This window comes from Silene latifolia, chromosome 11, assembly GCF_048544455.1.
Source record: "Silene latifolia isolate original U9 population chromosome 11, ASM4854445v1, whole genome shotgun sequence".
Taxonomy (NCBI): Eukaryota; Viridiplantae; Streptophyta; class Magnoliopsida; order Caryophyllales; family Caryophyllaceae; genus Silene; species Silene latifolia.
This window is the reverse complement of record NC_133536.1, coordinates 135,926,429-135,952,871: the sequence shown is the minus strand read 5'-3', so window position 1 is coordinate 135,952,871 and position 26,443 is coordinate 135,926,429. Positions and strand designations below refer to the sequence as shown.

General features: G+C 34.9%; 2 protein-coding genes and 1 long non-coding RNA gene across 3 annotated transcripts; 2 read left to right on the top strand and 1 right to left on the bottom strand.

The window, feature by feature from the left end:
* Positions 1-5,627: 5,627 nt before the first annotated feature.
* LOC141611919 (proline--tRNA ligase, chloroplastic/mitochondrial) lies at positions 5,628-11,899 on the top strand. The gene is made up of 11 exons (XM_074430573.1): positions 5,628-6,138; positions 6,227-6,283; positions 7,172-7,282; positions 7,387-7,473; positions 7,575-7,688; positions 7,782-7,988; positions 8,085-8,222; positions 9,249-9,410; positions 9,898-10,097; positions 11,307-11,390; positions 11,521-11,899. Exons 1-11 carry the CDS (start codon positions 5,839-5,841, stop codon positions 11,660-11,662), a joined length of 1,602 nt encoding a protein of 533 aa, XP_074286674.1. The 5' UTR covers positions 5,628-5,838; the 3' UTR covers positions 11,663-11,899.
* A 3,788-nt stretch (positions 11,900-15,687) lies between these two features.
* On the bottom strand, positions 15,688-19,955 carry LOC141614050 (uncharacterized). The gene is made up of 3 exons (XM_074432805.1): positions 18,761-19,955; positions 16,244-17,593; positions 15,688-15,719 (listed from the first exon to the last, which is right to left on the bottom strand). The coding sequence occupies exons 1-3, from the start codon at positions 19,953-19,955 to the stop codon at positions 15,688-15,690; spliced, it is 2,577 nt and encodes an 858-aa protein (XP_074288906.1).
* A 4,765-nt stretch (positions 19,956-24,720) lies between these two features.
* On the top strand, positions 24,721-26,119 carry LOC141611918 (uncharacterized). Its single transcript, XR_012528898.1, has 2 exons — positions 24,721-25,297; positions 25,853-26,119. It is a non-coding gene; the product is annotated as an uncharacterized LOC141611918 (long non-coding RNA).
* The last annotated feature ends 324 nt before the right edge of the window (positions 26,120-26,443 follow it).

Genomic DNA, 26,443 nt, shown 5'->3' with positions numbered 1-26,443 from the left:
CAAGGGGACTGCCTTCTTTGCTAGATCTTTCTCGGTGAATCCCATGCCTTTGAGTGTCTCTAACATGATCAGGTTGACGGAGCTTCCGGTATCCACCGGGATCTTTCTCACCTCGCAATTTCCTATGGGAATCGTGATGATTAGAGCATCGTGGTGCTGTTCCGGAGCAGACCATGCATCTGTTTCGTCAAAGGTGACTGATGGCAGATTCTGGCGGTTGATCCTGCAGGAATTTTCTGGTCTGTCTCCTTTAGTTCTGGTTGAGTGATAAAAGTGACAATAATAGTAGCTAGAGTAGTGAAAGTCATAGTAGCAAGAATGAGAATAGTGAAATTAACAGTATTAAATGCGGGAGTAGTGAAAAAAAAATATGGCGGGAGTAGTGAAAAAAATAAATAAATATGGCGGAAGTAGTGAAAGTAACAGCAGTGACAACAAATGTTATAAAAGTAACAGTATGAACAATGGAGAAAGGTAGCTAACAATTCGGTTTAAGGAAAATATTTTATTTATTTAAATATATTAAGTTGATAAAATTAACGGGAATAGTGAATTTAACTATAAAAATAGCGGGAATAGTCAAAGAAATAACAGTAACCGAAGGAGTGGTAAATGTAATTGTATTAACAGGGGTATGTTGTGGACGTAATAATATCAACGACGGGAGAATAAGTTAATGTGTTTCATATAATTTGTTGATAAATTTTAATCTCATCATAATTTCAAGATATATCATAGAATAATATATTATAAATCGTAAATGTATGTGTTAAAAAATACTAACGCAATTATATTTCCTAAAAAAATAAAATTTAAATGGTAAATAGAGGTAGCCCGGTAGGGCTGGACACTAAACCTAGTTAAATGTAAACTAAAGGTACAGATGATAATTACCATAATTAAATAAAATATTTTGTTCAATTTTTTTCAAGTATGCTTAACTAACTCAGTAAATACATTGCATTAAATACAAGTTTGCTTTTAATCAATATATATATAAAGCAGAAACTTTTCGAGCAATATTAGAGAGTCCAACTTTTTTAGAAATCCTAACAAGAGTAGATATAAAAAAAATTAAATAAATAAAATTATCCTAATAAAAATAGATTTCTTAGTATATAAAGCATAAACTTTTCGAGCGATATTAGAGAGTCCAACTTTTTTATAAATCCTAACAAGAGTAGATATAAAAAAAAATTAAATAAATAAAATTATCCTAATAAAAATAGATTTCTTAGTATTTAAAATAAATTATCCTAATATAAGTAGATCAAATATATTTTAATAATAAAATTATCCTAACATAAGTAGATTAAAATTATCAAAGATAATAGAAATTCATAATAGTTCAAGTTATCGTATTTATTTTCCCACTTATGGTCTCATACATTTTTAGTTTGTATTCTCGCATCAAAATTCAAAAAGCTGGCGGATAAAAGATGAATTTATTTTATTAAAGTGTTATGTTAAGATGATGTAGTGTAATCTTACGTAGTTACACGAAGTATAAATTACGATTTCATCAAAATGTATTCATTAAATAATCATTGGAGTGTGTGTATAGAAATCATAAACATAAATGCCTTCATATGCATTCAAGTTATCAATACATAAAACATTTCACTAATCTATATATGTTACTATTTTTGTTTAACTAATTTACTTTCTATAAGAATGTGGAGATCATTAGATGGATGAATGAAACCGAAAAAACTGAAGTAGAATTTGGGGGTTTAAACAACTCAAAGCTTTTGTGTAACAATGGAACAACTCATAGTGTTATTCATATGATGAATTGATGATCGGTTCTAGACTCACGCATTAGTAGTATCACCTAATTTCATCTATTACAAAATTTTATATATACTGCCAGCATTTATCCAAGTAATCTAACCATTACGAAATAATAGGTGTTATATACTCAAAATACACTATATAACTAATTATATGGTATATTAATGTCATACAGATTATTCATACAATATATCTCATATTTCATTGTAAAAATTATTTGAAACCTAAAAAACGAGCTTAAAAGATAACTGAAAATTCGAAACTGATCAGTTAACCGATTAAATAAAAACTGCTTTTTAAACTAACTGAAAGATAGATTTTCTTTTATAATATGGCATAAAAGAACATAGTAAGTACTCCATATTTAATACTCCCTCCTATTCATAATAACTCTCCCTCTTTCCTTTTTCATCTATTCATATAACTCTCCCCCTTTCCTTATTTAGTAAAGTTTTATACTTATTTTAATCACCTAACCCCACAAAAATACCCCACAATACTCATATTTTATCTTATTTTAATCACTTTACCCCCACAACAATACTTATTTTAATCATCTTACCCCACAATAATACCTTCCCTCTTTCCAATTACATTACACCACCACAATACTTTACAACAAAATAACCTTCCCCTTTATTTGCGTGCCCTTTTGAAAGGAGAGAGTTATTATGAATAGGAGGGAGTATTATAAATTGAAGTATTAAAAAAAACAGGTAGCTTATTTCTCACATTCTTCGCTTATTTTGGTAAATAATTTATCCACCAAATATTTACAACAAAAAAATAAATGAAATTTTGGTCAGATAAATCTAAGCTTATTTTTTTCGAAACAGAGCCTAAATATGAGATTTTTAATTTCATGATCTCTTAACCTTCATATAATATAATTAATTTCTTTTTAATATTTTTTTTTGGCCCATGTTTACTTTTGAACCTATTGTTAGGAGTTAATCTCATGTTCCATTTTTAATTTTATAAACTTGATTAATAAAATAAGGATTTTTCTAACATGTGCCCTAAGGGCACATATTAATAAGTTAATTAGAGAAAGTTTGTTGAGAATAAATCATGAAAAATAGATGTACAAACTCGCATTTACCATAATTAGTGAAATATGCTCAACAAACTTTATCTAATTAACTTATTAACATTTAGAAAATCCGATAAAATAAATAGCCATTGGTTCAGAATAAAGATTAGAAATGAGACATTGTAACACAAAGTAGGTATATATCATAATCATGAGAAATAGAACAAATAAGCAATTGGTTCAAAATAAATAGCGTTCGATATAAGAAAATTGTTAACTCTACAATAAGAAAAAAAAAAAAAACAAATTTGATCAAAAGGAAAATCTATCACAATTGTCCAATTATATCTCTTTTGTCTTGGATGCAGCGAATATAAATAAAGTTTCAGACTCAAACTGAATTTTAAATCATGTTAACCATAGGTGTTAGCTAAACATGGGTAAATAAAATATCATAAATATTTGAAAACTATAGAACGCGAGAATATAACATTTATATGGAACGAACTGTTTTAAGATCTACCCAAGTTGGTCTATGGTTTTGAAATTTTTTACTTGTGATAACTAAGAGCATGTAATATTTCTAATTAATATGGGTATGAGAAAGCCTACATTCGTCCTGTCCCCTCGCCCGTATGACATCCTTGCTTTTAGGAGTCATTTTTCCTCCTATTATTCGAGACTTGGTAGAGTATTTTAGTCGGGTTAGACTTTGGGAGCAAAATTCATTATCTTTTAGGATTTTCACACTAAATGTACGTCATCGTCTTCGCAATGATTTTATGTATTGCTTTTGCAGAGTCGTCAATACATTAGTTATTTGACCGTGATTTTTGACATATTAATGGTCAAAGTTATAAATGACGTTTGACCCTTGAGAAGCAATGTGAAAGATGTTCATTAAGAAGGGAAGGGAGTATACATGATGAATTTTTTAACATAACTCATAATGGTATGTTCTACCACGTGTGGTATGTTGGTTATATTATTGAGGAACATCAACTCTGTCAGATGACTATCTAAAGAGACATTGTCTTATTATTAATCGCCTTGGGAAATTCGAAATAGAAAGGAAGATAATTACGGGTTCCAAAGTTGGCAAAAGGTACTAAATCGAGCATAGGAATGACTTCCTCGGATACAAAGATTTCTTCCATTCTTAAGCAGAGACAATATACATTGAGGCTATGCTACGCTAGACAATAAACAAGAGTCAGAGATAATGACTTAATCATGTTGGAATTTATGTGCTGAAACCAGTTTTTAGTAATTAATGACCACCTTTACATAGAAACGTCAAGAACAACGTCATCCAAGGGATTAAGATTCTCATCGTGATAGAGACCAAATGTATCAAGGCCAATCTAAGGACATTATTTACAAAGAAGTTTTCACAAATTTATCTTATGTGTCGTATTATATATTTTGCATGAAACTTCTAAGGACAAGTAGTCTTAATTGTAAATAGTCAAAGACTTATTTCTGTTAAAAACCGATGACGTGTGAGATATAAGAATAATAACTCTACAATCCAGTTATATCTGTGAATGTTAGACAACTGATATAGTCAATACCACATGCCAACATTTTTGTTGCGTTTTTTTGAGGGGAACTGATGATTAATCACTTCTCATCTAAATCAACTCCCGAAATTTTGTTTGCTCTCATTTTCAGCATGGTTTGACTTTTTGTTAAATTTAATAATTTTCTATTATCAGACCATGGTAACGTAAACCAACGTTTCAGCGTTGCCATAAAATACTAACTTGGTAACTTAACGATTTTAAATGATGTCATAAAACTACTAAATGATGTTGTCCCGTGCATCTATGCAATAGAATCACAGATATTTTTTATTATTGTTTAGAGACTAATAATTCTATTGGAATTCGGTCTGATTTGATGTTGGGAGAAGTTTATAAGGAGCAAATACTCTTAATTGTAGATATATAATCAAGGTAAAATTATGTTTAAGAGGTCTAACATTTCTATGAACACACTATATATAATTATGATAATTGTTGTTTTACGTAACCTCATTCAGTTTTACGTAGTTGTTGTAGGTTAAAATAATTTACAAGACTCATAAAGGCAGGTCTCTGTTATTAAGGATTCATTTTGGTGAGCTGCATAATATTTACAGAAATAGCATTTTTTATTGAATTAAAACCAGGTCTGCTTGCAACGATGAAAAAGCAAAGTACATATTATAACTAAACCACTTGATTTTATAAGTACTATTGAATGTCAAATTTTTACGATAAAAGCACTAATAATTCATCAATCAACTATACCAACCATGAATTTTCTTTCATCAATGATTCAACTTAGTTGGACTTTTTTTGTTAACTTAAGAAAATATTTTTACAGATAATCCTAATAAGAGCCTGTGCATCGCACGGGCTTTCCAACTAGTATACAAATAACAACATAGATACATACTCCCTCCCATCCAAACCAAAGGTAACATGGGATGGGGCACTGTTTTAAGAAAAAATGAAAAAAGTAAGGGTAGTATTGGAAATATAGTAGACCCACTTACACTTTAATTGAAAGAGAACCATAAACATAATGCCATTGTATGTAAATAATAAGGGTATGTGAGAGTTTTTTAATAATATTTTTTACCAAAAAAGGAATGAGTAGTTTGGTTTGGATGGTCCGAATAAGGTAAGTGTTACCTTTGGTTTGGATGGAGGGAGTATTTAACAAAGAAATGAAGGTGTCACAATGGTAATAGCAAGTGTAGGTCCCTCATCAACAACATTTTTTAACTAAATATAGTTAAAATTACTAACTTAACCCTACACTAACCAATAAATGTTAACTCTAATTTGCCACATGTCGCGATGTTATTGGTCGTGTATGGTTTTTGTGTAGCCTTTTTGGAGAGAGAGAGAGAAGACAGCCAGAACACAATCCGAATTTGTGGGGAAAAGTAAACCCTGGTGAGTGGTGAGTGGTGAGTGGTTCGTCGTTCGTCGTGAGGCTTGTAAGTTGGTAAAGCAGCAATGGGGCCACTTACAGTGAGGCTGCCACCCCTATCCACTCTGATAGCACCAGTACCTTCCTTCTCCCGTTCTACCTCCTCTTCCTTCCACCGTCGTACCACTTTCTTCAGATTCTCCACCCAAACAACGTCGTCGTTGTCTACTTCGACTTCTTCAGAGCAAGCTGTTACCCCTCGTTCTCTCGACTTCAATGCCTGGTACCTGGACGTCATATCCCGCGCCCAACTGGCTGATTACGGCCCCGTTCGCGGTACCATGGTTATTCGCCCATATGGTTATGCCATCTGGGAAGCCATTCAGGTTCCCTTTCCTTTTATTTGAAAAACCAATCAACTACCGCATTCCCGACCCCCTATTTAGTTAACATTTATGTATGTATTTCCCGCAGGATTATCTCAATGTCAAGTTCAAGGAAACCGGCCATAGTAACATGTATTTCCCCCAGGTTGATTACTTGTCTTTCTTCATCATCTTATATTAATAGCTACTGCATTCGGCGAAATTTCATCATACTGAAACTGAAACTGAAACTGAAACTGAAACTGAAACTGAAACTGAAGCTGAAGCTGAAGCTGAAGCTATCCCAAAGTAAGGGGCTTGTCTTAACACTTGCATCATCAATTTTGCTTTATAATTTATACTTGAACTCATTGATATTGAATATGCACCAATGGAATTGACAATAATAAACCCACACCCAATCGACTTTGCTTTACTAATAGGACAATTCGACCCTTATATTAGTGCCATGGTTATTCCCAATTGACTGTATCCTCTGTTTTCCGGACATGTAATTTAAAAGTTCTGTATGTAGTTTATTAATTATCTTCAAATATGCAGAAGATGTGATGATTTCTCTGTGTAAACCATCTTCATATCCTATCGGGGTCCACGTTGCATCCATGAACCCCTAAACCAGGCGCTTCGCCCCTGGACTGAGACTCGCTGACCGGTCAGCAAGATCCCCGTCATAGTCGTTTCAACAAAAAACTATACCCTAAATCCATAATTAATTATGCAAGCTTACACTCCATACTTCCCGAACTTGCATTATATTATTTCGAATTTACCAATCTATGAACCAAACCCGAATGCGCTAAAATAAACCGGTAGTTACACTTAAATTACCAACAAAGTATAGAGTATAGTCTATATGAAATTTTTGTAGTCATGGAGGCTTATTGCATTAGAGAGAGACTTTTATACTCGTGACTTGTGAGCTGTATCAACTTTATTAACCATGCAAATTATTTTAAACACCGAGCACTATGCTAATAAATGTCTGTTTGATTTATGATCTTTTTAATATCTCTAGTTATTGATTTTTGTGCAGTTTATTCCTTATTCATTCATAGAGAAAGAAGCTAGTCATGTTGAGGGCTTTAGTCCAGAGTTGGCTCTTGTTACTGTTGGAGGTGGAAAAGAACTTGAAGAAAAGCTTGTGGTATTTTTATCAACCATCGGCTCTGATACTATTATTATTTATACCATTGATGTCACTAAACTTAGACCTGGCTTTAATTGATGCACTTGTTGAGGTTCTGTCAGGTTCGACCTACTAGTGAAACTATTGTAAACCATATGTTTACACAATGGATTCACAGTCATCGTGATCTTCCTCTCATGATTAATCAGGTAAGACAACGATAACACTGGGAATTTACGTCCTTGAGGCTTTATAATCATCCTTCCTATCCCTTTGTAATAACTTAGATCGATATTCAATTATTTTTTAGTGGGCAAATGTCACAAGATGGGAGATGCGCACCAAACCATTTGTGAGGACTCTTGAATTTCTCTGGCAGGAAGGCCATACTGCTCATGCTACTCCAGAAGAAGCAGAAAAAGAGGTTTTTTTTAAAATTTTGCAGAATGCTACGGCTATCCATGTCATATGCCATCTCTAGAGCCTAGACTAATAAAAAAAATGTTTTTGGGTTCAGGCCTTGCAAATGATTGACATCTACACAAAATTTGCATATGAGCAAGCAGCAATACCTGTGATTACTGGTCGTAAATCAAAGGTAGAGACGTTTGCTGGTGCTGATAGGACATATACTATTGAGGCTATGATGGGAGATAGGAAAGCTTTACAAGCAGGGACTAGCCATAACCTTGGACAGAATTTTTCTCGTGCATTTGAAACCCAGGTTCAACATAAGTTTTTCATGCAAGCTTTTTACCTTGATTTTGTTCAAGAATAGATTGCAGTTCGAGTAAATGACTTGAACAGATTGTCTATGCAGTTTACTGATGAAAATGGTCAAAGGCAACATGTTTGGCAGACTTCATGGGCTGTTAGCACACGTTTTGTGGGCGGTATAATAATGACTCATGGAGATGATGCTGGCCTAATGCTTCCTCCGAGAGTTGCTCCTATACAGGTTACTTGGTAGATCTTATTCTTTGGTTTCTCGTTTGCAAAACTATCTTATAAATCTTATAGTACAATGTTTATGTTACCAAGTGAAAGGAGATAGAATTTGGTATCTTCTTTTTCTAAGTTATCTTAAATAAATATCTAAAAATTGATGTTGATTTGTCAACAAGGCTCATCAGTCATCACCATCATCAAACATTGCCGTAGTGGCGTTATGCTTGGATGAGGCTCTTTCTCCCTATGTTATTGAGACACGAGTAGGAGAGCGGGATACAAGTTCATATTTATGTTTTGGGCTCGTCAATCCTCAGTTTTAACATGGGCACTTTATATTAAAATACGGACCTGTGTACGGCTGCACAATGACACGTCTTCACAAAGAAATTTAGCTATAATTTTGAAATATCTTGAATTGTTGAAAGTGAAATATTCTCTTCCTCTACCTTGTTCTTGTGAGTCTCCCATTCTATCGCTTGAAAGGGTCGGGTACGAATGCCATACCCATATCCTTAAGTGTCATGTGGGACGATCATTGCTTCAAAAATGAAGAGTTGAAGTAACATTGCTCGCTCCCAAGGCCTAAGCAAGGTAAATGGGAGCCTTTTTACAAAATAATAGAAGAATAGGAACAAGTGGCTTGTAACTGAAAACGAGCTGACCATTCTTTTTGAGAAACGCAGTGGATGGTTCGTTAGAGTCATTTTCATTGCTCACTAAATCCTAAACTGAAAATATTTATGTCAACTTAATGATCTGTCGAAGAGGTGGCTACTAAAAATGATTTTGTAAATATATTCATCTTCTTTTTCAATGACTTATGTAGTTGGAAGAGATGATTTTTGTGTCACTGTAACTGGGTTGACTTTTTGGATTTTACTTTTTAACTCTAGCACCCCCTCCCTGGTACATGCAAGCTACTCTGCCATATTGCTTACTGTCAGTTCATATTTGCAGATTCAACCTTGTACCTATCTCTGTTTTTTTTTTGAGAGAGAGATATCTCTTATGTGTTATGTTTTGCTTCTTCCAGGTCGTAATTGTGCCAATTTGGAAAAAGGAAGAAGAGAAATCTGGTGTTCTCAGTGCAGCAGCTACTGCATTCGAAGTTTTGAAAAGTGCAGGAGTTAAAGTTAAGCTTGATGACTCGGAGCAGAGAACGCCTGGTTGGAAATTCAACTTCTGGGAAATGAAGGTGGAGCTTATAGCCGTTTGTGGTTACGAACTCTAAATTTTGGTTAAGGGGTTTGTTTCAAAATGATCTCATAGAACTATGTGTATGTTATTTTCTGCTGCTTTGCATTCTTAGAGGCTGGTTATACGGTTTTGCATATCACGAATTTTAATTAATATAGCACTTGCTAGTGTACTCAGTGCTACAGCCATGGGGACAATATGAATCTTCAAACAATCGTGAAAAACAAGAAAAAGATTTCTAATTAGATCCCAAACTCTCTCCTGAAATATGAACTTTCAGACCTCGGCTTCTCATATCTGATTTAGGCATGAATTTTCAGAGTAGGTGTAAAGACTATGGCTTATGGTGCTATTTCTTGAATTCTGATCTATAAAAAAAAATTATAAGCGTCTGCATCTGAACAGCAGATCATTGGTGGCTGTAGTGTATTATTTGGTTGTAAATATGCTTTGCTTTTGTTTCAGCCGAAATTTTGTTTTTTCAGGGGGTTCCCATTAGAATTGAAATTGGTCCTCGTGATGTCTCAAATAAGAGTGTGGTCATATCAAGAAGGGATATTCCTGGTAAACAAGGGAAAGTCTTTGGTATATCGATGGAACCTAGTGTTCTGGTTTCTTATGTAAAGGACAAGTTGGATGAGATACACGCATCACTGCTAAGCATGGCAATTTCATTCCGTGACAGGTATGTTATATATGATCCATTGCATGTGTAATTGTGTATTGAGCACTATTTGAATATCAGTTATGTCAAGTATACGCATGAAACAGCTTTTTTTTTAATGTATATTTTTTCTGTTCAAATTCGTGGTAATTATAATCATTATGGGGGTCAAAGAATTTTATATAACATTCTTGAGCCCTCGATTCGACAGATGGAGGAGGATTTATTCAATCCCATAGTTTGAGCTCCTAGAATATGGACCCCCAATTTCTGTTGAAGCATATACTCGGGGATGGGTGCAGGGCGGATTATTTTTATTTTGTATCTCATGTACCACAACATATAATCCTTGATCTGTTATCAGTCATGGAAATGTGGCCAGCCTCTTGTTCTGGTTCATGGTGACCTTTTGCATTTGATAGTGTGTCACATATGCTACCTTTTTAGTTAGGAATCATTTTACAAAAGCTGTAGTATAGATCACCTTAAAAGATTAAAAGGAGTTACCTGTCATAGATGGGAGCCTTTGAGACACAACGGTAATGTTCTTGTTGCTGTTTCTGAACCTTGAAAGAGTGTTCAAGAGGATTGGAACAGTCTGTCAAGGAAAATGGTGAGAAATAGAAAGGATCAGCGGAGATTTATTGTGATCTTAGGTAAAGTTTAAACTAGGGTTGCATGGTTTGATGTTCAATTCGGTTTGCGAGATTGGTTCAATTTCTTGAAATGCTCTCGACCTTTACTAAATTGGGTTCACACTTCAAATACAACGAGCCTTGGCATCCATGAAAACTCCATCACAGTATGGGTTCAATTCAAAGATCGTCTAACCGAACCCCAAACCATGTAATGGTGATGGGAACCTATTGCTCATCTCCTTCTCTGAGTTCTTATGTTTACGGCGTGGCATGTTTAATTCAAGAAAGGCCATTTAACAAAATAAAAAGCCACTGAAGAAAAATAAACATAGAAATGGACACAGTTTGACAATTTAGTTGATATAGAATTTTGCTATATCAATGGTTCTGCTCCTGTAGTCCTGTGAAGGGTGCTGTTGAAAAGTCGTCTTCTTTTGTGAGCGTGCAATGTTATTTAGTCCTGATTTATGTTTAGCACTGTCGACCTTATTTTATAGGAGTCCATTAGTTGACTAGTCTCTTGTCTTCCTGCATCTTACGTTCAGTTATTCATATAATTGGTTTAGCTTACTGTAATATTCATTTTCTGCAGTAACATTATTGATGTAACGTCATATGATGAGCTGAAGGAGGCGATTTCTGTAGGAAAATGGGCCAGGGGTCCATGGTCTGCCAGGTACTGTCCTCTTCTCATCTTCCCCTCTCTGTCTCGGTATATCTTACAACTCTTCCACAATAAAATCCTCATCTCAGTCTTCAAATATAAGCAATTTTATACTCCGTACTTGGTTATGTCATTGGTACAGTGACAAGGATGAGTTGAAAGTAAAGGAGGAAACTGGAGCAACTATTAGATGTTTCCCTTTTGAACAACCACTCGGACCAAAAACCTGTTTAATGACCGGTAATCCTGCTGGCGAAGTTGCCATTTTCGCAAAATCATACTAGCCTACCGGTGGTGCTACCAAGGTGGTGGTTTTGTTTGGTGGCTGACGTCTTGTTTTGCACAGGCATATCAGGTTCTCTTCCTTGTTAGTTATAGTACACAAGTAGCTGTTTAGGCTTACAATTTTGGATATTTATTTAGTACTCGTGTGTATAATTTCTTTATTTGACTTCGTATCAAACAATAACAATTTTGACCAATAGGTTCTCACAATATACATCATCTACGACTTTCTTTAACTACAGTTGATAAACTAAAAGTGACGAGTTAGTTATCTGCCTATTTAGAGAGATTAATGGTCAAAATTGACTTTATTTGATCATTAAATTAAATTTAATGGGGACCTTCTAAATTGTGGGAGCGGGTTTTCGACATTTTTGATAGTTGTCGTTTGAATGATATTTTTTATGTTGGAATTATATACCACAACATTCTTTTTCATAATTGTATAGTTTTGTCCACATTTAGGCAAAATCTTTAGTATATTGGCTTATCTATTCTTCATATTAAAGAAAATTCTACATGGTACCCTTATAAATTTTGGAATTCTAGGAGGTACCCTCACATTTACCTCACATTTTGAAAATTTATCTAGCACTCCTGCACTTTATTTTCTACCAACTACTTGTAGCTTCACCATCGTCAGTCTTCACTTCTCCATTCTTCATCATCTACATGCTGCATACACCATCTTCACCATCTTTATCACATATTCACCTTCATCTCACCATTGAGCCTTATTCCTCCCCAATTAGTCTTACTTAAGACGGATGGTATCCGTCTTAAGTATAAGACGGGTCGAACTAGTACCATATTGAAGGAATCTAGTATGAACCGAAAAAAAGATGTAGGGTATAGGTGATTAGGTGGCAAAATAGGTAGGTGTGTAGATGAATTGACATTTTAGTATTAAAAAATATAAAATGTCTTTATGATTCCAATAAGCTAAAACATTTGAACAAATTCAATATTTTATATTTTCCAAACACAAAATACATTTCTCTCTCTCTCAAAATTGAATCCCCATCATCCTCATCTTCACAATATCCTTCTTTTTACCCAATAATTCAAGTTTTCCCACATTTTTTTTAAAACCTCTTTTTATTATTCATCTTCTTTTACCCAACTTAATTTATAACCCAAAAAAATTACAAAAGATAAAGATGAGAAGAAATATGGAGAAAAAGAAGATGTTAGATAAGCTTTATTATCTATAATTTGTACATTCTAATGGCCATTCTTTGTATAAACTTTCAAAATGTATTGATTTTAATTATTATAGAGTTTTATGTTTTGCGTTTGATTGACACTCCAAAAAATCTGGTTTTTTTGGGTTGTCATTTATTTTTGAATGAAACATGAAAATATGGGTTTCTGGGTTTTGATGAATTTGGTGATTTATTGAGTATTTTTTCCTATGTAATAATGGTTACGAAAAAAATGGTTTTCTCGGTTTTGATGAATATGTATATAAGATGTTGACATAAAAGGATAGAATGTTACCTATTACATGAGAAATCAAAATTTTCTTAATTAAATCTCATCTTCATCAAAGATGTGAAGAAATATGTAGAAAAAAAAAAGATGTTAGATAAGCTTTATTATCTTTAATTTGTACATTTTAATGGTTATTGTTTGTATTAACTTTCAAAATGTATTGATTTTAATTATTAGAGTTTTGTGTTTTGCTTTTGATCGAAACTCTAAAAATTTGGTTTCTTTTTTGGGTTTTGTCGTTTACTTTTGAATGAAACATGAAAATATGGGTTTGGGTTTTGATGAATGTGTTGATTTATTGAGTATTGTTTACTCTGTAACAATGGTAACATTTTGTGGAAAAAAAATGGGTTTTTGGGTTTTGATGAATAAGTATAGAAGATGTGGACAGAAAAGGATAAAATGTTAGTTTGTTACCCATTACATGAGAACTTAAATATTTCTTAATGTGGTTACAAATAATCTAAACCGACTGCATAAATGGAAGATTTATTTTGGTGTAACGTGTCTATTAAGAACATAAATGAGACTATTTTTAATTTCTAAACTTGCATTCGGAACAAGTAGTTATATGTATAGCAAAGCTGTTCCCACAGAAGCATAATATGTGACCAATTATATAATAAGTCAAAAAAATGCTAATGTGTTATAAATAGTGCAAATGAGACTACATGGAAGATTAATTTGAGGTAATATGTACCCACTAAGAACATATATGAAGCTATTTTAAATTTCTGAATTTGCATTCTTAACAAGTAGTTATGACAAATATTTTGACACAGAAGCATGAAATGTTACCAAATATATGAAATCACCACATAATTAATAGTCACGGAATAGATATTGCCACAAAAGTATGAATGTTGAAGTTGGGGTATGAGTATTGAAAAGATGAAGGATTGAAGATGAAGGTTGGCGTGTGATTGAACTATTTTTTTTTTTTGGTGCTACGTGTGATTGAACTATCTATATCTATCTATATATATTATAAAAAGCCAAAACAAAACACCACACTTCACCATTCCCTATTCTAATAGAATTTAAAAAGCCACATCATCATATATTTTTAAAAAGGAAAAAGAAAAGTTGAATGAATTTGTAGCATTTATTGCACAAAACATTAAAATCTATATATTATTAAAATTTGGTTTTGTATTCTTATAGTAAATCAAAATCAAACCAAATACTAAATTTTAAATTTTAAGGTTTTATTGTTACAATAAGTTACACGACAAATACGAATCACATTCTATCGTTTTTTTTTCACGTCGTTTATAAACGTTATCCCATCTTCTGTTGTATACCCCTCAACTTTAATTAATTGGACACATAAAGAAAACTTTGAAAGTATTGTCTTACATATTTTTTTCATATGACGTCTGAAAATCTTAGATAGCGCACCAAAATAAATATATTGTATAACAAATAAAATAAAATAGAGTACCCATAAAAGCTCTTCTAAAGCCACATTATTCAAGAATACAAATAAAAAAAATACCGCAATAAGAAACAAAATTAAAAAAAAAAAAAAAGTTACATGCAACAATAAGTGAAAATAAACAAGAGCACAAAGAGACAAAAAAAAAATATTTCGACAAGAGAAAAACAAAATGAAAAATCGAGAGAATCAAACATGTAATACTCCACTGAACCGAAGACGTTATTCGGGCGGGTTAACCCATTGAAGAGGTCCATTGATAGGCTTAGAATCTGACTAGTGCTTAAAGAGATTTGAAGTACTACTCATACAAACAAAATGCACTTTCTTTCTGATTATCCATGCAAAAAAACTCCACAGTTAAGGGAGAAGTCTTAGGATGAGTGACCTCATGGGAAGGTTCTCGGGATGCGCATGAGTGAAGACAAAATGCGCTGAAAATGAACCATGTTGATCTGTGGGCCATGCACACAACCTGGCGAGCTACCATGAGTGACCGTTCCCGACCTAGGGTCTAGGTCGGGCTGTTACAAAACACATTCCGTGTTGCTTAAATTTTTTTTATTTAATAACGGAAACGTACTATGTTAAGAATTATAGAATAGATATAATTGATTTGCATATAGTATTTTATTGATAATTGGTAATTGATTACAACTTGTTGCCTTGCAATAATGATATTTGCCAACTATATATAATACAAAGGATAAGCTAAATAAGGTAAATATAAAACTTCTAACAGCTAGAAAACTAATCAAGGCAATGAAGATAATTGCCTTTTATTGAAAGAGCCGTTGGTGTTGATGATGTCAATGTGCTCAGCTAACATCCCCCCTCAAGTTGGCGCGTGAAGACTCGAAACGCCCAACTTGGAGAGTAACTCAGTAAATGGAAGTCGACCAAGAGCTTTAGTAAAAATATCGGCTAGTTGTTCCTTTGTATGAACGTAGCTTGGTTTGATAGTACCTTTAAGTATTTCGTCCCGAATGAAATGACAATCAATTTCAATGTGCTTCGTCCGTTCATGAAAGACCTAAGTTTTGGGCAATATATAAAGCGGATCGATTGTCACATAATAAGTCGATTGGTTGATCATGGGCAATCTTGAAGAACACGAGAAGACCCTTGAGCCATTTCAATTCCGAAAGCAGTATGAAATAGCACGATATTCGACTCACCGATGATTTTGCGACGGTTGGTTGTTTCTTTGTTTTCCAAGAGATGGGGGCATTTCCAAGAAACATAACATATGCCGAGAGGGATCTTCGACTTAGGGGACAACTTGCGTAGTCGGCATCGCAATATCCGTTGAGGGTGAGAATGTTATCGGCTGAATATAACAATCCTTGGCCGGGTTTATTTTTTAAATATCGAACCACTTGTAGAGCGGCATTCCAATGATCAATACGAGGACTTTGCATAAATTGTGCCAAGATGTGGACCGCATAAGTCGGTTACGGGCGGGTTGTAAGGAGATAAACGAGCCGACCCACTAGCCTTTGATATGGTTGCGGGTCCGTAAGAAGGGGGGAAGTGGATAGGCTAAGTCGGTGGTTGGGTTCCATGGGGATAGGCGCGGGTTTGGAACCTAGGAGGCCGGTTTCATCAAGGATGTCTAATGTGTACTTTCGTTGAGATACAAAAATACCTTCTTTGCTTCTTGCAATTTCCAAGCCCAAGAAATATTTTAAAATACCCAAGTCTTTCATGTGGAAACACTTACTTAGATAAGCCTTGAATTTTTCGATGGTGTTTTGGTTGTTCCCACAAATGACTAAATCATCGACATATATGAGGACATGTAATTCATCCTTGGTTTTGTTGATAGAAAAAAGAGAATGATCATAGGGGCATTGAATAAACCCGTATTGTTTAAGAGCGGAAGCAAGTTTGGCATACCAGCATCGAGGTGCTTGTTTAAGGCCGTAGAGGGACTTTTGAAGGCGACAAACTTTGCCTTTGGTGTCATCGGAAAAACCAGGAGGGGGTTTCATGTAAACTTCTTCGTTGAGATCGCCATGAAGAAAAGCATTATGGACATCCATTTGATGAAGTGCCCATCCTTTTGCGGCAGCGATGGCGAATAATGTGCGAACGGTAACCATTTTTGCGGTAGGAGCAAAAGTTTCATTGAAATCAACACCTTCGACTTGACGATTGCCCATGACAACGAGACGGGCCTTGTAGCGCTCAATAGTTCCGTTGGCGTTATATTTAATACGATATACCCATTTGGAACCAATTGCTTTCTTGTTGGGTGGAAGATCGACCAAGGTCCAAGTTTTATTTCTTTCAAGAGCATCAACCTCAGATTTCATGGCCTTCTTCCATTGAGGGTCCTGCATAGCATCACGAAAATTGCTAGGCTCGTGGTTTTTAGTCACGGCCGCTAAAAAACATTTGTGTTTAGTAGAAAATTGATTATAAGAAATAAAATGAGATAAGGGATACCGTGTCTCGGTTGAAGATGAAGCCGTGAGCATGTGAGTTGATGGATGACGTGGAGGTTGGTGATAGTCTTTGAGACGGGAGTTAGGGAATTTTGGACGTTGGCCTTTGCCTAAGTCGAGGGGTTGAGTGGTGGTGGTATCGTGAGTGTCACTTTCGGGTGGAGGTGATGAGGAGGACGTGGAAGGTGGTGATGTAGCGCTGTTGTTGGTTTCCGGGGTTGGAGATGTTGTAGCGGCGGAAGGCGTGAGGGGAGGGGCAGAGTTGGATGGTGGCGTTTGGGGAGTGTCAGGTGAGGTAGGGATAGAGGGTGAGGATGGTGTGGGATCGGGAGTAGCGTCAGGGGCAGGGGTCGATATAGATGGAGTGATAGAAATAGGAACATCATCAAAAGGCGTGGTAAGGGAAGGAACGATGGTAGATGTTGGGTTCGAAGTGGGTAAGGCTTTAAAGGGAAATTCATTTTCGATGAAGACAACATCTCTAGAGGAGAAGTAGGTACGTGTTTCGATATCATATACCCGCCAACCCTTCTTGCCATATGGGTAACCTACGAAAATGCATTTGGTACTTCGAGGGGCAAATTTATCTTTGGACCGATTAATTAGACGGGCATAGCATAGACATCCGAAAACACGTAGGTGAGTCATAGGTGGAGGTGTTTGATAAAGCATTTCGTAAGGGGATTTTCCATTGTGTTTGGTGGTAGGGGTGCGGTTAATGAGATAGACAGCGGTTAAAATGCATTCTCCCCAAAAAGAAGTTGGTAAAAAAGCTTGAAATAAAAGAGCACGTGCTACATTGAGAATATGACGATGTTTTCTTTCAACACGACCGTTTTGTTGTGGTGTATCAACTTGAGATGTTTGAAAAATGATGCCGTTTTCAAAGAAAAAATTGGCTAAACTTGTAAATTCGGTCCGTTATCGGCTGCGTAAAATTTTGATTTTCTTGTTGAATTGGCGTTCAACCATGGAGAAAAAATTTAAAAGTGTTTGTTGAGTGTCACTTTTCCTTTTTAAAAGAAAGACCCAAGTGGAGCGAGAAAAATCATCTACGATAGTTAAAAAATATCTAGATCCACAAGAAGCGTTGGTGGAATAATGACCCCAAATATCGCAATGTATGATGTCAAAAATATTGTCCGCATTATTCGAACTTAAATGAAAAGTAGAACGAGTTTGTTTAGCTTGCAAACAAATCTCACACGTAGTGCTAGAAAAAACTGTTTTAGCACAATTATTGAAAAACGGTAAAAATTTCAAGACGGAAGAAGAGGGATGCCCCAACCTCCTATGCCAAATCTCATGAGGTGGTGAAACTTCTATGGTATTAACCCGAGGCGAAGAGGTCCGAACTCCGGTTAAATAATATAACCCGTGTGCTTGCTCACCGACTCCAATCGTCAACCTCGAGGAACGGTCCTGTATCAAACACATAGTATGGGCAAACTGAATTATAATGGATTCGTCAGACAATAATTTTGAAACAGAAATAAGATTACAATTCAATTTGTCCGCATAATATACGTTGCGTAAAATAAGAGAAGGAGATAAAGGTACATCACCCATATGAGAGGCGATAGTTAAATCACCATTAGGTAATCCCACGGACATAGGTGGAATAGTGTGTAAATTTATAAAACAATTACGACATCCCGACATGTGGTGGGATGCCCCGGTATCGATAAGCCAAGTAAAATTTAAAAGAGGGGTACCGTTCAAATGCTCGATGGAGTCAGTAGGCTTGCGGCTTTCCAGTAGAAGCTTGATGTCTTTTATAGCAGTAGGAGACAAATTGTTCAAATCAATTTTATCAAGTTGTCCCGAACTGCAAATATCATTAGACGGACCTCCAACCATGTGTACCCGCGGACCAGCAGGTGGATTCGAGGAAGATGAAGCCCCTGTTTTCTTCAATTGTTCATAACGAGCACGTCCCTCAACATCGGGAACCACGGTTCGACTCATGTCCTTCTCATTAATATAGATTCTATCCCTTGGCCTATCACCCCAGTATTCCGGCCATTTACCGGTATAACGAAAACAGCTAGTGTACAAATGACCATGTCTAAGACAAGCAATACACCAAGGACGAGGATCATTAGGATTGGGTTGTCGTGACCCCCTTTTTCGACGCCCCCCTGTTTTGGCCGGGTTGTGGTGAACGCGTGCGGCATAAGCCATGGTGTCGGGTTGGGGGACGCTTTTGGTGATGGTAAAAGCTTTCATACTCTCTTCTTGCAATAAACGATTATATATGGTGTTAAGATTAGGCAAAGGGGAAAGAGCAAGGATTTGAGAACGGGCATTATCATATGTATCGTTTAAACCCATTAAAAATTCTCGAACCCTTTGTCTTTCCCTTCGTTCATCAATAATAGACACCCAGGTGCAAGTACATGGATCACATGGACACGAGGGTAAAGGGTCAGCCTCTAGTAAATCGTCCCAAAGATTGATAAGACGACCATAATAAGTCATTAAGGATTCATTGGATGCTTGTTTACAAGCCATAAGATCGGCCTGTAAACGATAAAGACGAGCATCATTGTTTTGAAAGAAACGAGACCGAATATCGGACCATACCTGATGCGCTTCAGAACGTCGCGTGATAGATTTCCGAAGAGATGGTTCAATAGAATTGTAAATCCAAGCCGTCACAAGAGCATTTTGTGACCGCCAGGAAGCGAGAGTGCCGTCAGATGGTTTTTTAATCGTCCCGTCCACATAGCCTTCCTTTCCTTTCGCTGTTAAAGCAAGATGGAAAGCTTGAGACCAGTCATCATAGTTGTTGCCATTAAAGAGGGTTTGAGTGATGTTAGCGCCAGGATTTTCAACCTGGACGTATGTGAATTGAGGTGTTGATGATTGATTTGTTTCTGGAGGTTTGATAAGAGAATCGTTTGTCATGATGCCAGTGTTTGAACGTGAATGGGAAAAAAAAATAAACAGGATGTATAATGAAAGAAACCTAGTATACTGATACCATGTTAAGAATTATAGAATAGATATAATTGATTTGCATATAGTATTTTATTGATAATTGGTAATTGATTACAACTTGTTGCCTTGCAATAATGATATTTGCCAACTATATATAATACAAAGGATAAGCTAAATAAGGTAAATATAAAACTTCTAACAGCTAGAAAACTAATCAAGGCAATGAAGATAATTGCCTTTTATTGAAAGAGTCGTTGGTGTTGATGATGTCAATGTGCTCAGCTAACATACTACCCCTACCAATGCGCCCACTCATCCCAACCCACCACCAACCCATCAATCCCCTCCCTACTCATCACTGACCCGATATTCTGATCAATAATTTATAATGAACGAATCAAACACATGTTCTACAATCAAATTAGAATCCATAATTGGATAAAATTGATATAATTAATTGGTAATAATGTTAGCATTTTAAGAATTGAGTTTATTGTTATTAGAATTACAAATATGCAAATGAAAAATGTATTATATAAATAATTATGTTTGATAATGTGAATATGGATTGTATTCTCAAATTTATATAATGATAGTCTTAAAGTCGTGGCACTAAAATTGTTAATAATACAATCATTTACTTTCATACTAAGAATGTTTAATGATGCAAATCAGCTAGACATATATCGGATATTCTATTAACACTGTTAGTTTTGTAGCATAATTATCGATGTTCAATTAAGTAGTTATAATTTATATTGATACATTACTGTATCGATCTACTTATCCGAATATAATATACTATTTTTTTTGGAAGAATATAATATACTATTAATTCACTTGAAATTGGATATAAGATGTTATTTCTCCCACCAAAAGATATGAATTGCAATACAAAACATAAGACAACAAAGTTGTAAATATATTCTAAAATAATGTGATTAGTTTGTGTGTGAACATATCTAATTAGTCTTACATGCACCCGTGATTTTCACGGGTATAAAAACTAGTTGAAGTACATAAAATGCAAAACATAGGAATAAAATATTAAGAAGGAAGCAGTGAGACATATGATAATCATTATTGTCCAAGCATTTAATGCTCTGTGGGCTTACAAATTAATAAAATATTAAGTGGAGCCACTGCATTAAATGAATGACACTGACCAAAGCACGTGCATACGGATAAATTTGGCGAATATGGGTTAACTTGTCCCGTCTAAAGGTGTAAGACGGATATGTTGGTCTAAAATAAGAATTTGTGATTCCTCCCTAATCAAGCCAAAAAAAATACTCCCTCCGTCCCGGTCATTTATTGTCCTTTCATTTTGGCACAAAGTCCAAGGAAATCACTAAAAATACCAATTTGCCCCCTTAATTCATCCTTTCCAGCAGCGAGATACAACCGGCTTTTAGGAAAATAATGGGGATCAGATTTTAAAAAGTGGGAACCATATTTAAAGGGAATCACCTAATGGGAATTTTAGCCAAACATTAATACCCCCTGAAGTCAAATTTTAAGGGCTAACGTAGCACAATGGTTGATTATCCAAGTCAAGAAATAACAAAGGGGTAGTTTAGTCATTTAACACTTTAAAAGTATCTTAAAATACAAAGGACAACAAATAACTGAGATACCCAAAAAAAGAAAAGGACAATAAATGACCAGGACAGAGGAAGTAATAATAATCAAACACAACTTTTGTTTAGACATTCCCTAATAGTAATGGCTTGTATCTTTGTTCATGTAGTGCATATTCTTAATTCTATGTCAAGCACAACTTTTTTGTTTAGACATTTGCTCGATTTACTTTACGGTTTATGGTTTGTGCTAAGTCGCTTTTACTTGCCAAAAACAAATTTTTGAATGACTATTGACGTAACAATAATATGTTTTTTGTTTCAATTTTTTGTTTATATTTTAAGAGTTATTTAAGTATAATCCATGGTCTTCTTATATTACTTCGAGGGGTCAATTGTTTAACACTACCTTATAAATACGCTACTTTGCAAACTACTATCTTTGGTTCACATTTCTGTTAAACACTCCCTTAAACATGTATTTTTATATTAAACACTCCCCAAAGTGCTATTTTTGGAAAAAAAAAGTCAAGCAATTCCAGTGTTGACTACCACAGGTACGTGATTTCTTTTAGTTGCCTCAACCCCATTTGATAATTCTGTACTTTTTTACCTCCTTTTTATTCCCCCACCCCCACAAAAGAAAAACTTCTCTATTATAAATCTTTCACTCGTTCTCTCATTTTTATTAACCCTTCCTCTTACTTTCTTTCACTCTCTTGTCAGTCAAATTCCACTTTGATGAAACATTTAGAAAATACTAAAGATGCATCCAACAAATATAGTTTAATTAGGCTTTTAATTAAGTATTATGATTTCCTTAAGTAAAGAAAAGGTACAAACCTAAATGAATAAAGCTTCATTAGAGTGAGAAGGAGTGCATTAGATGATGAGATGAATTGGTGAAAAATGAGAAGAATCGAATTAGGATTTGGTTATTTTGGAGTAGTATTGAAGAAGTTGAGTACTGAACAACCATCACGTTTAGAATTATGAAATGAGCAAGATGAGTTTAAGGCAAATAAAGTAATCACGTGCCTCCGTTAGTTAACCTGAAAACTTGATTTTTTTGCCTGAAATTGTATTTTGGAAGTGCTTAACATAAAAACATATGCTTTAAGGGAGTGTTTAACAACAAATTGAATCAAAGGTAGTTGTTTGCTAGGTAGCACCAAAACGGATACGAATACGGATACGGACACGGACACGGACACGTGATACGGCATCTCATGAAATTTTTGACACGGGACACGCTATTTAAATTTAACAAAATATATATTTTATGGTTATAAATAACGTATGATTTTATTTTTTTAATGTATTTGATGTTAAATTTAAATAAGTGAAGGTAAAATTTGACCTTGACTATAACTAATTCTCATTTTTCACCCAAACCCATCTTTTAATCAATCTCTTTTGACATTTTATTACTCGCATAAACTATAACATGTTTAGGCGTGTGTCCGACGAGTGTGGGTGTCCGGGTGTCCGACACGGCGTCAGACACGGGACGGCTAGTTAGGAGAAGTGTCCGTGCTACCTAGGTTGTTTGTAAAGTACTGTATTTATAAGGTAGTATTCAACAATTAATCCTACTCCGAGCTACATTTTAAGTTTTTAACTCACAACGAACTGTATAATAACATTACGTTTCTCATAATACTCGTAGATGATTGTTTACCTCTTTAGAAAGTTTTTTGACTCATTAAATATCATTTCCTACCCACTATTAGAACATCAACATACTAGCAACCTCGACCCCTTCCCGTTGCAACCCAAACCTACCGAGTACCCACCACCACCACCGCACCGCTGTCCGCTACACCACCATCACAACAAACCTCACCATCTCTTCCACATCCGCTCTTAATACTCCCATTTTCTTCTCTCCACGCCTGTCCTCCTCCTTCCCATCCGACCTATCAGACCCATTCACCCGAACTAGTTTCAATTCATGGACTATATCACCAGTTGTACGGTGTAGAATATGAGCTTTTTAATAAAGTATACGAGTTTTATTTTAAAGAATATGAGCTTTATTTGAAAGTATCTGAACTCATCCATTTACACATTAAAAATATAAACTTTGAGTTAGCTCAGAAAAAATACACATAAGCTCAAATACTTATACCTATTGTACAATGCTTATATACAAATGGATGTATAATCCTATTTGTGAACTAGTTTCATCATTGCCTTCTCTACCTTGTCCCTCAAGTACACCCCAATATACGCCTCCTCCTCCGGTCACCTCGTCGAGCTTTGAGCGCACCTCGAGTCCACTAGTGGTGGTGTTGTCGACAATCTTCGCACCTACCTCCAGATCGTTGATGTCGTGTCTATTCTCGATAACCAAGAGAGAACTAGCGAGAGGAGGTTGTGGTTGCCCTCTGAGTGCACGAGGTGGTCGTCATGGCTTGTGGTTGGCTGGGTGGAAAGAGATGGTGGCTAGTGACTGTGGTGGTCGCTGACGTTTATGTGGTTGTTTGAGTTTTTTGGAATTGCTAGGTTGGGGAAGGGTGTAGTATATTTATAAGTGTCACTCTTTTATATATCGATGTCATGGCTCGTGGTTGACTGGTTGGAAAGGAATGGATGATCTTCACACGTGCTAGAACAAGTAAATGGCCGGAGTATTGGTTTTTATCACCGGAGGTTCGAATTTGGGAGTATATTAAATATAAAAATGGATTAATAAGAGAGTGTTTTCACACTTTCTGGAATAAAAGCAGTGTTTCGCAAAGGACCTTATATAAAAGAGTGTGTGACAAATTATCCAACATAAAACTATGACATTATAAGTCACGGAATTTCTAAATTGGATTGAATTAGATAATGCACAAAATCTCACTTTAGACGGACAATATTCGTCTAAAGTTGTAGACGGGTCAAATATGTTAGTACTTTCATAATAAGACAAACAACAAGTGGGATGGTGGGGGTTGCCTTATTATGAAAGTGATGTCATATTTGACTCGTCTGCATCTTTAAACGGATATACCCGTCTACAATGAGATTAATTGATAATAATGTTGAGTTGTTGACAAAAGTATTCTTTCATTACAAATTCTCATTTGTGACGGCGATACCCGTCGCAGCTTGCGACGGGTCGGATACATAAAAATACGAAAGCGGGTTGTATAGTACAAGCAAGTTGGCAGGCTAGTGGAGTGAGTATGTAGCTATTTTTGTCCTTTGGTCCATTATTTAATTTACAATCATTTGCTTTTATACACTAGCATTAAATGCATGTGCATGGTTAACAGTGTAGTCTCCTCCATCAACCTCATACTTTCACATCACTTTTCATATTGATATTCCAAATTTTACATTCTCATTGTGCATCTCTCCATCATCACACTCCCATTGTGCATCTAGTATTTCAAATCTCGCATTAACGAAATTCCAAATTTCGAAAAATCCCACTTTAACATTCACGAAATTTCATTAACTCCATACTTTCCTCCATTGTTTTACATCTCTCATCCATTTCTCATCTCAATTGTCATTTTTTACATTCCACAAATTCTCAGAAAACTCCAAACTTTAACATTCACAAACCTTTTTTTTTTTTTTTTTTTTTTTTTTTTTTTTTTTTTCTAAAAATGGCAGATTCATCAAGTTTTGACGGAAAAGACGATGGTTCCATAATTGATCAAACAATGGAGGACGAAATGACGATTGTGCCATAATTGATCAAAGCATTGATGGAAAAGACGATGAGTAACGGTATATATCAAAAATCTATGTTGTTGAGAACTTAGGGCATATTATTATTATTACTATTATTATTAAACATTTTTCTGAGAATTAGATTATTATAACAAAAATCAATGAATGAGATTTTCTATGGTAATATTGATGATGGATTGATGGTAATGAGTGAATATTTTTGTTGTAATCTTATGAAGTGAATGTTATCATTTTTTAGCATACATGAAAAATAGATATTGATGGAGTGTAGTGTTTGATGATTCTTAACTTGAATATAGACGACTGATGGTGTCTAGTGTTGGAATGTAGTAAAGATGTTATGATATGTCTGTATGCTTGGATATATTGTTGTATATCTAATGAATGTTCGTATATTTGGTCCTAATGTCACCCTGTCAAATTGCGTAGTTAATTCATTGTCACAGGTTCTCGTATATTTAAAGCATGTCTCTACTTTTGACCCTAATGTCACCCTGTTAACTTGCGTAGTTAATTCAAAGTCATATGTTCACGTATATCTAATGAATGTCTATACTTTTGCCCCTAATGTTACCATGTCAACTTGTGTAGGTACAAATTATTCAAAGTCATTATTGGTGATGAAGGCAGAAAAATGGGAACTTATTAACGAGATGTATAGGAAACACTCACAAGCTGTGCGTTTCAGCTTTGGGAAAGCAACATCTCGCACAATATGTCAATGAATGTTTTCAATCTTACACAATATGTTACTATATTAAATTCGGTAACACAATATTAAATATGTAAACAATTGACATTCTTGGTGTATTTCTTATGACAGTGTAATTTACAAATAATGTTCTCATTCTTCCACAATATGTCACCATATACAATTTGGTACCATAATGGATAAAAAATATGTACACAATTGACATTCTTAGTGTATTTCTTATGGCAGTGTATTTTACAAGTATTGTTTTCATTCTTGCAAAATATGTTGTCATATACAATTTGGTAACATATTGGGTAAATATGTGAACATTTAACATTCTTGGTGTATCTGTTATAATAGTGTATTTACAGGTAATGTTATCATTTTTACACAAACTGTTACCATAGTGAAATTGGTAACATTATGTTTAAACATGTGAACGCCTTCGACACTTTATATGTTAAGTAATGTTCAAATTCTTTTTCGAT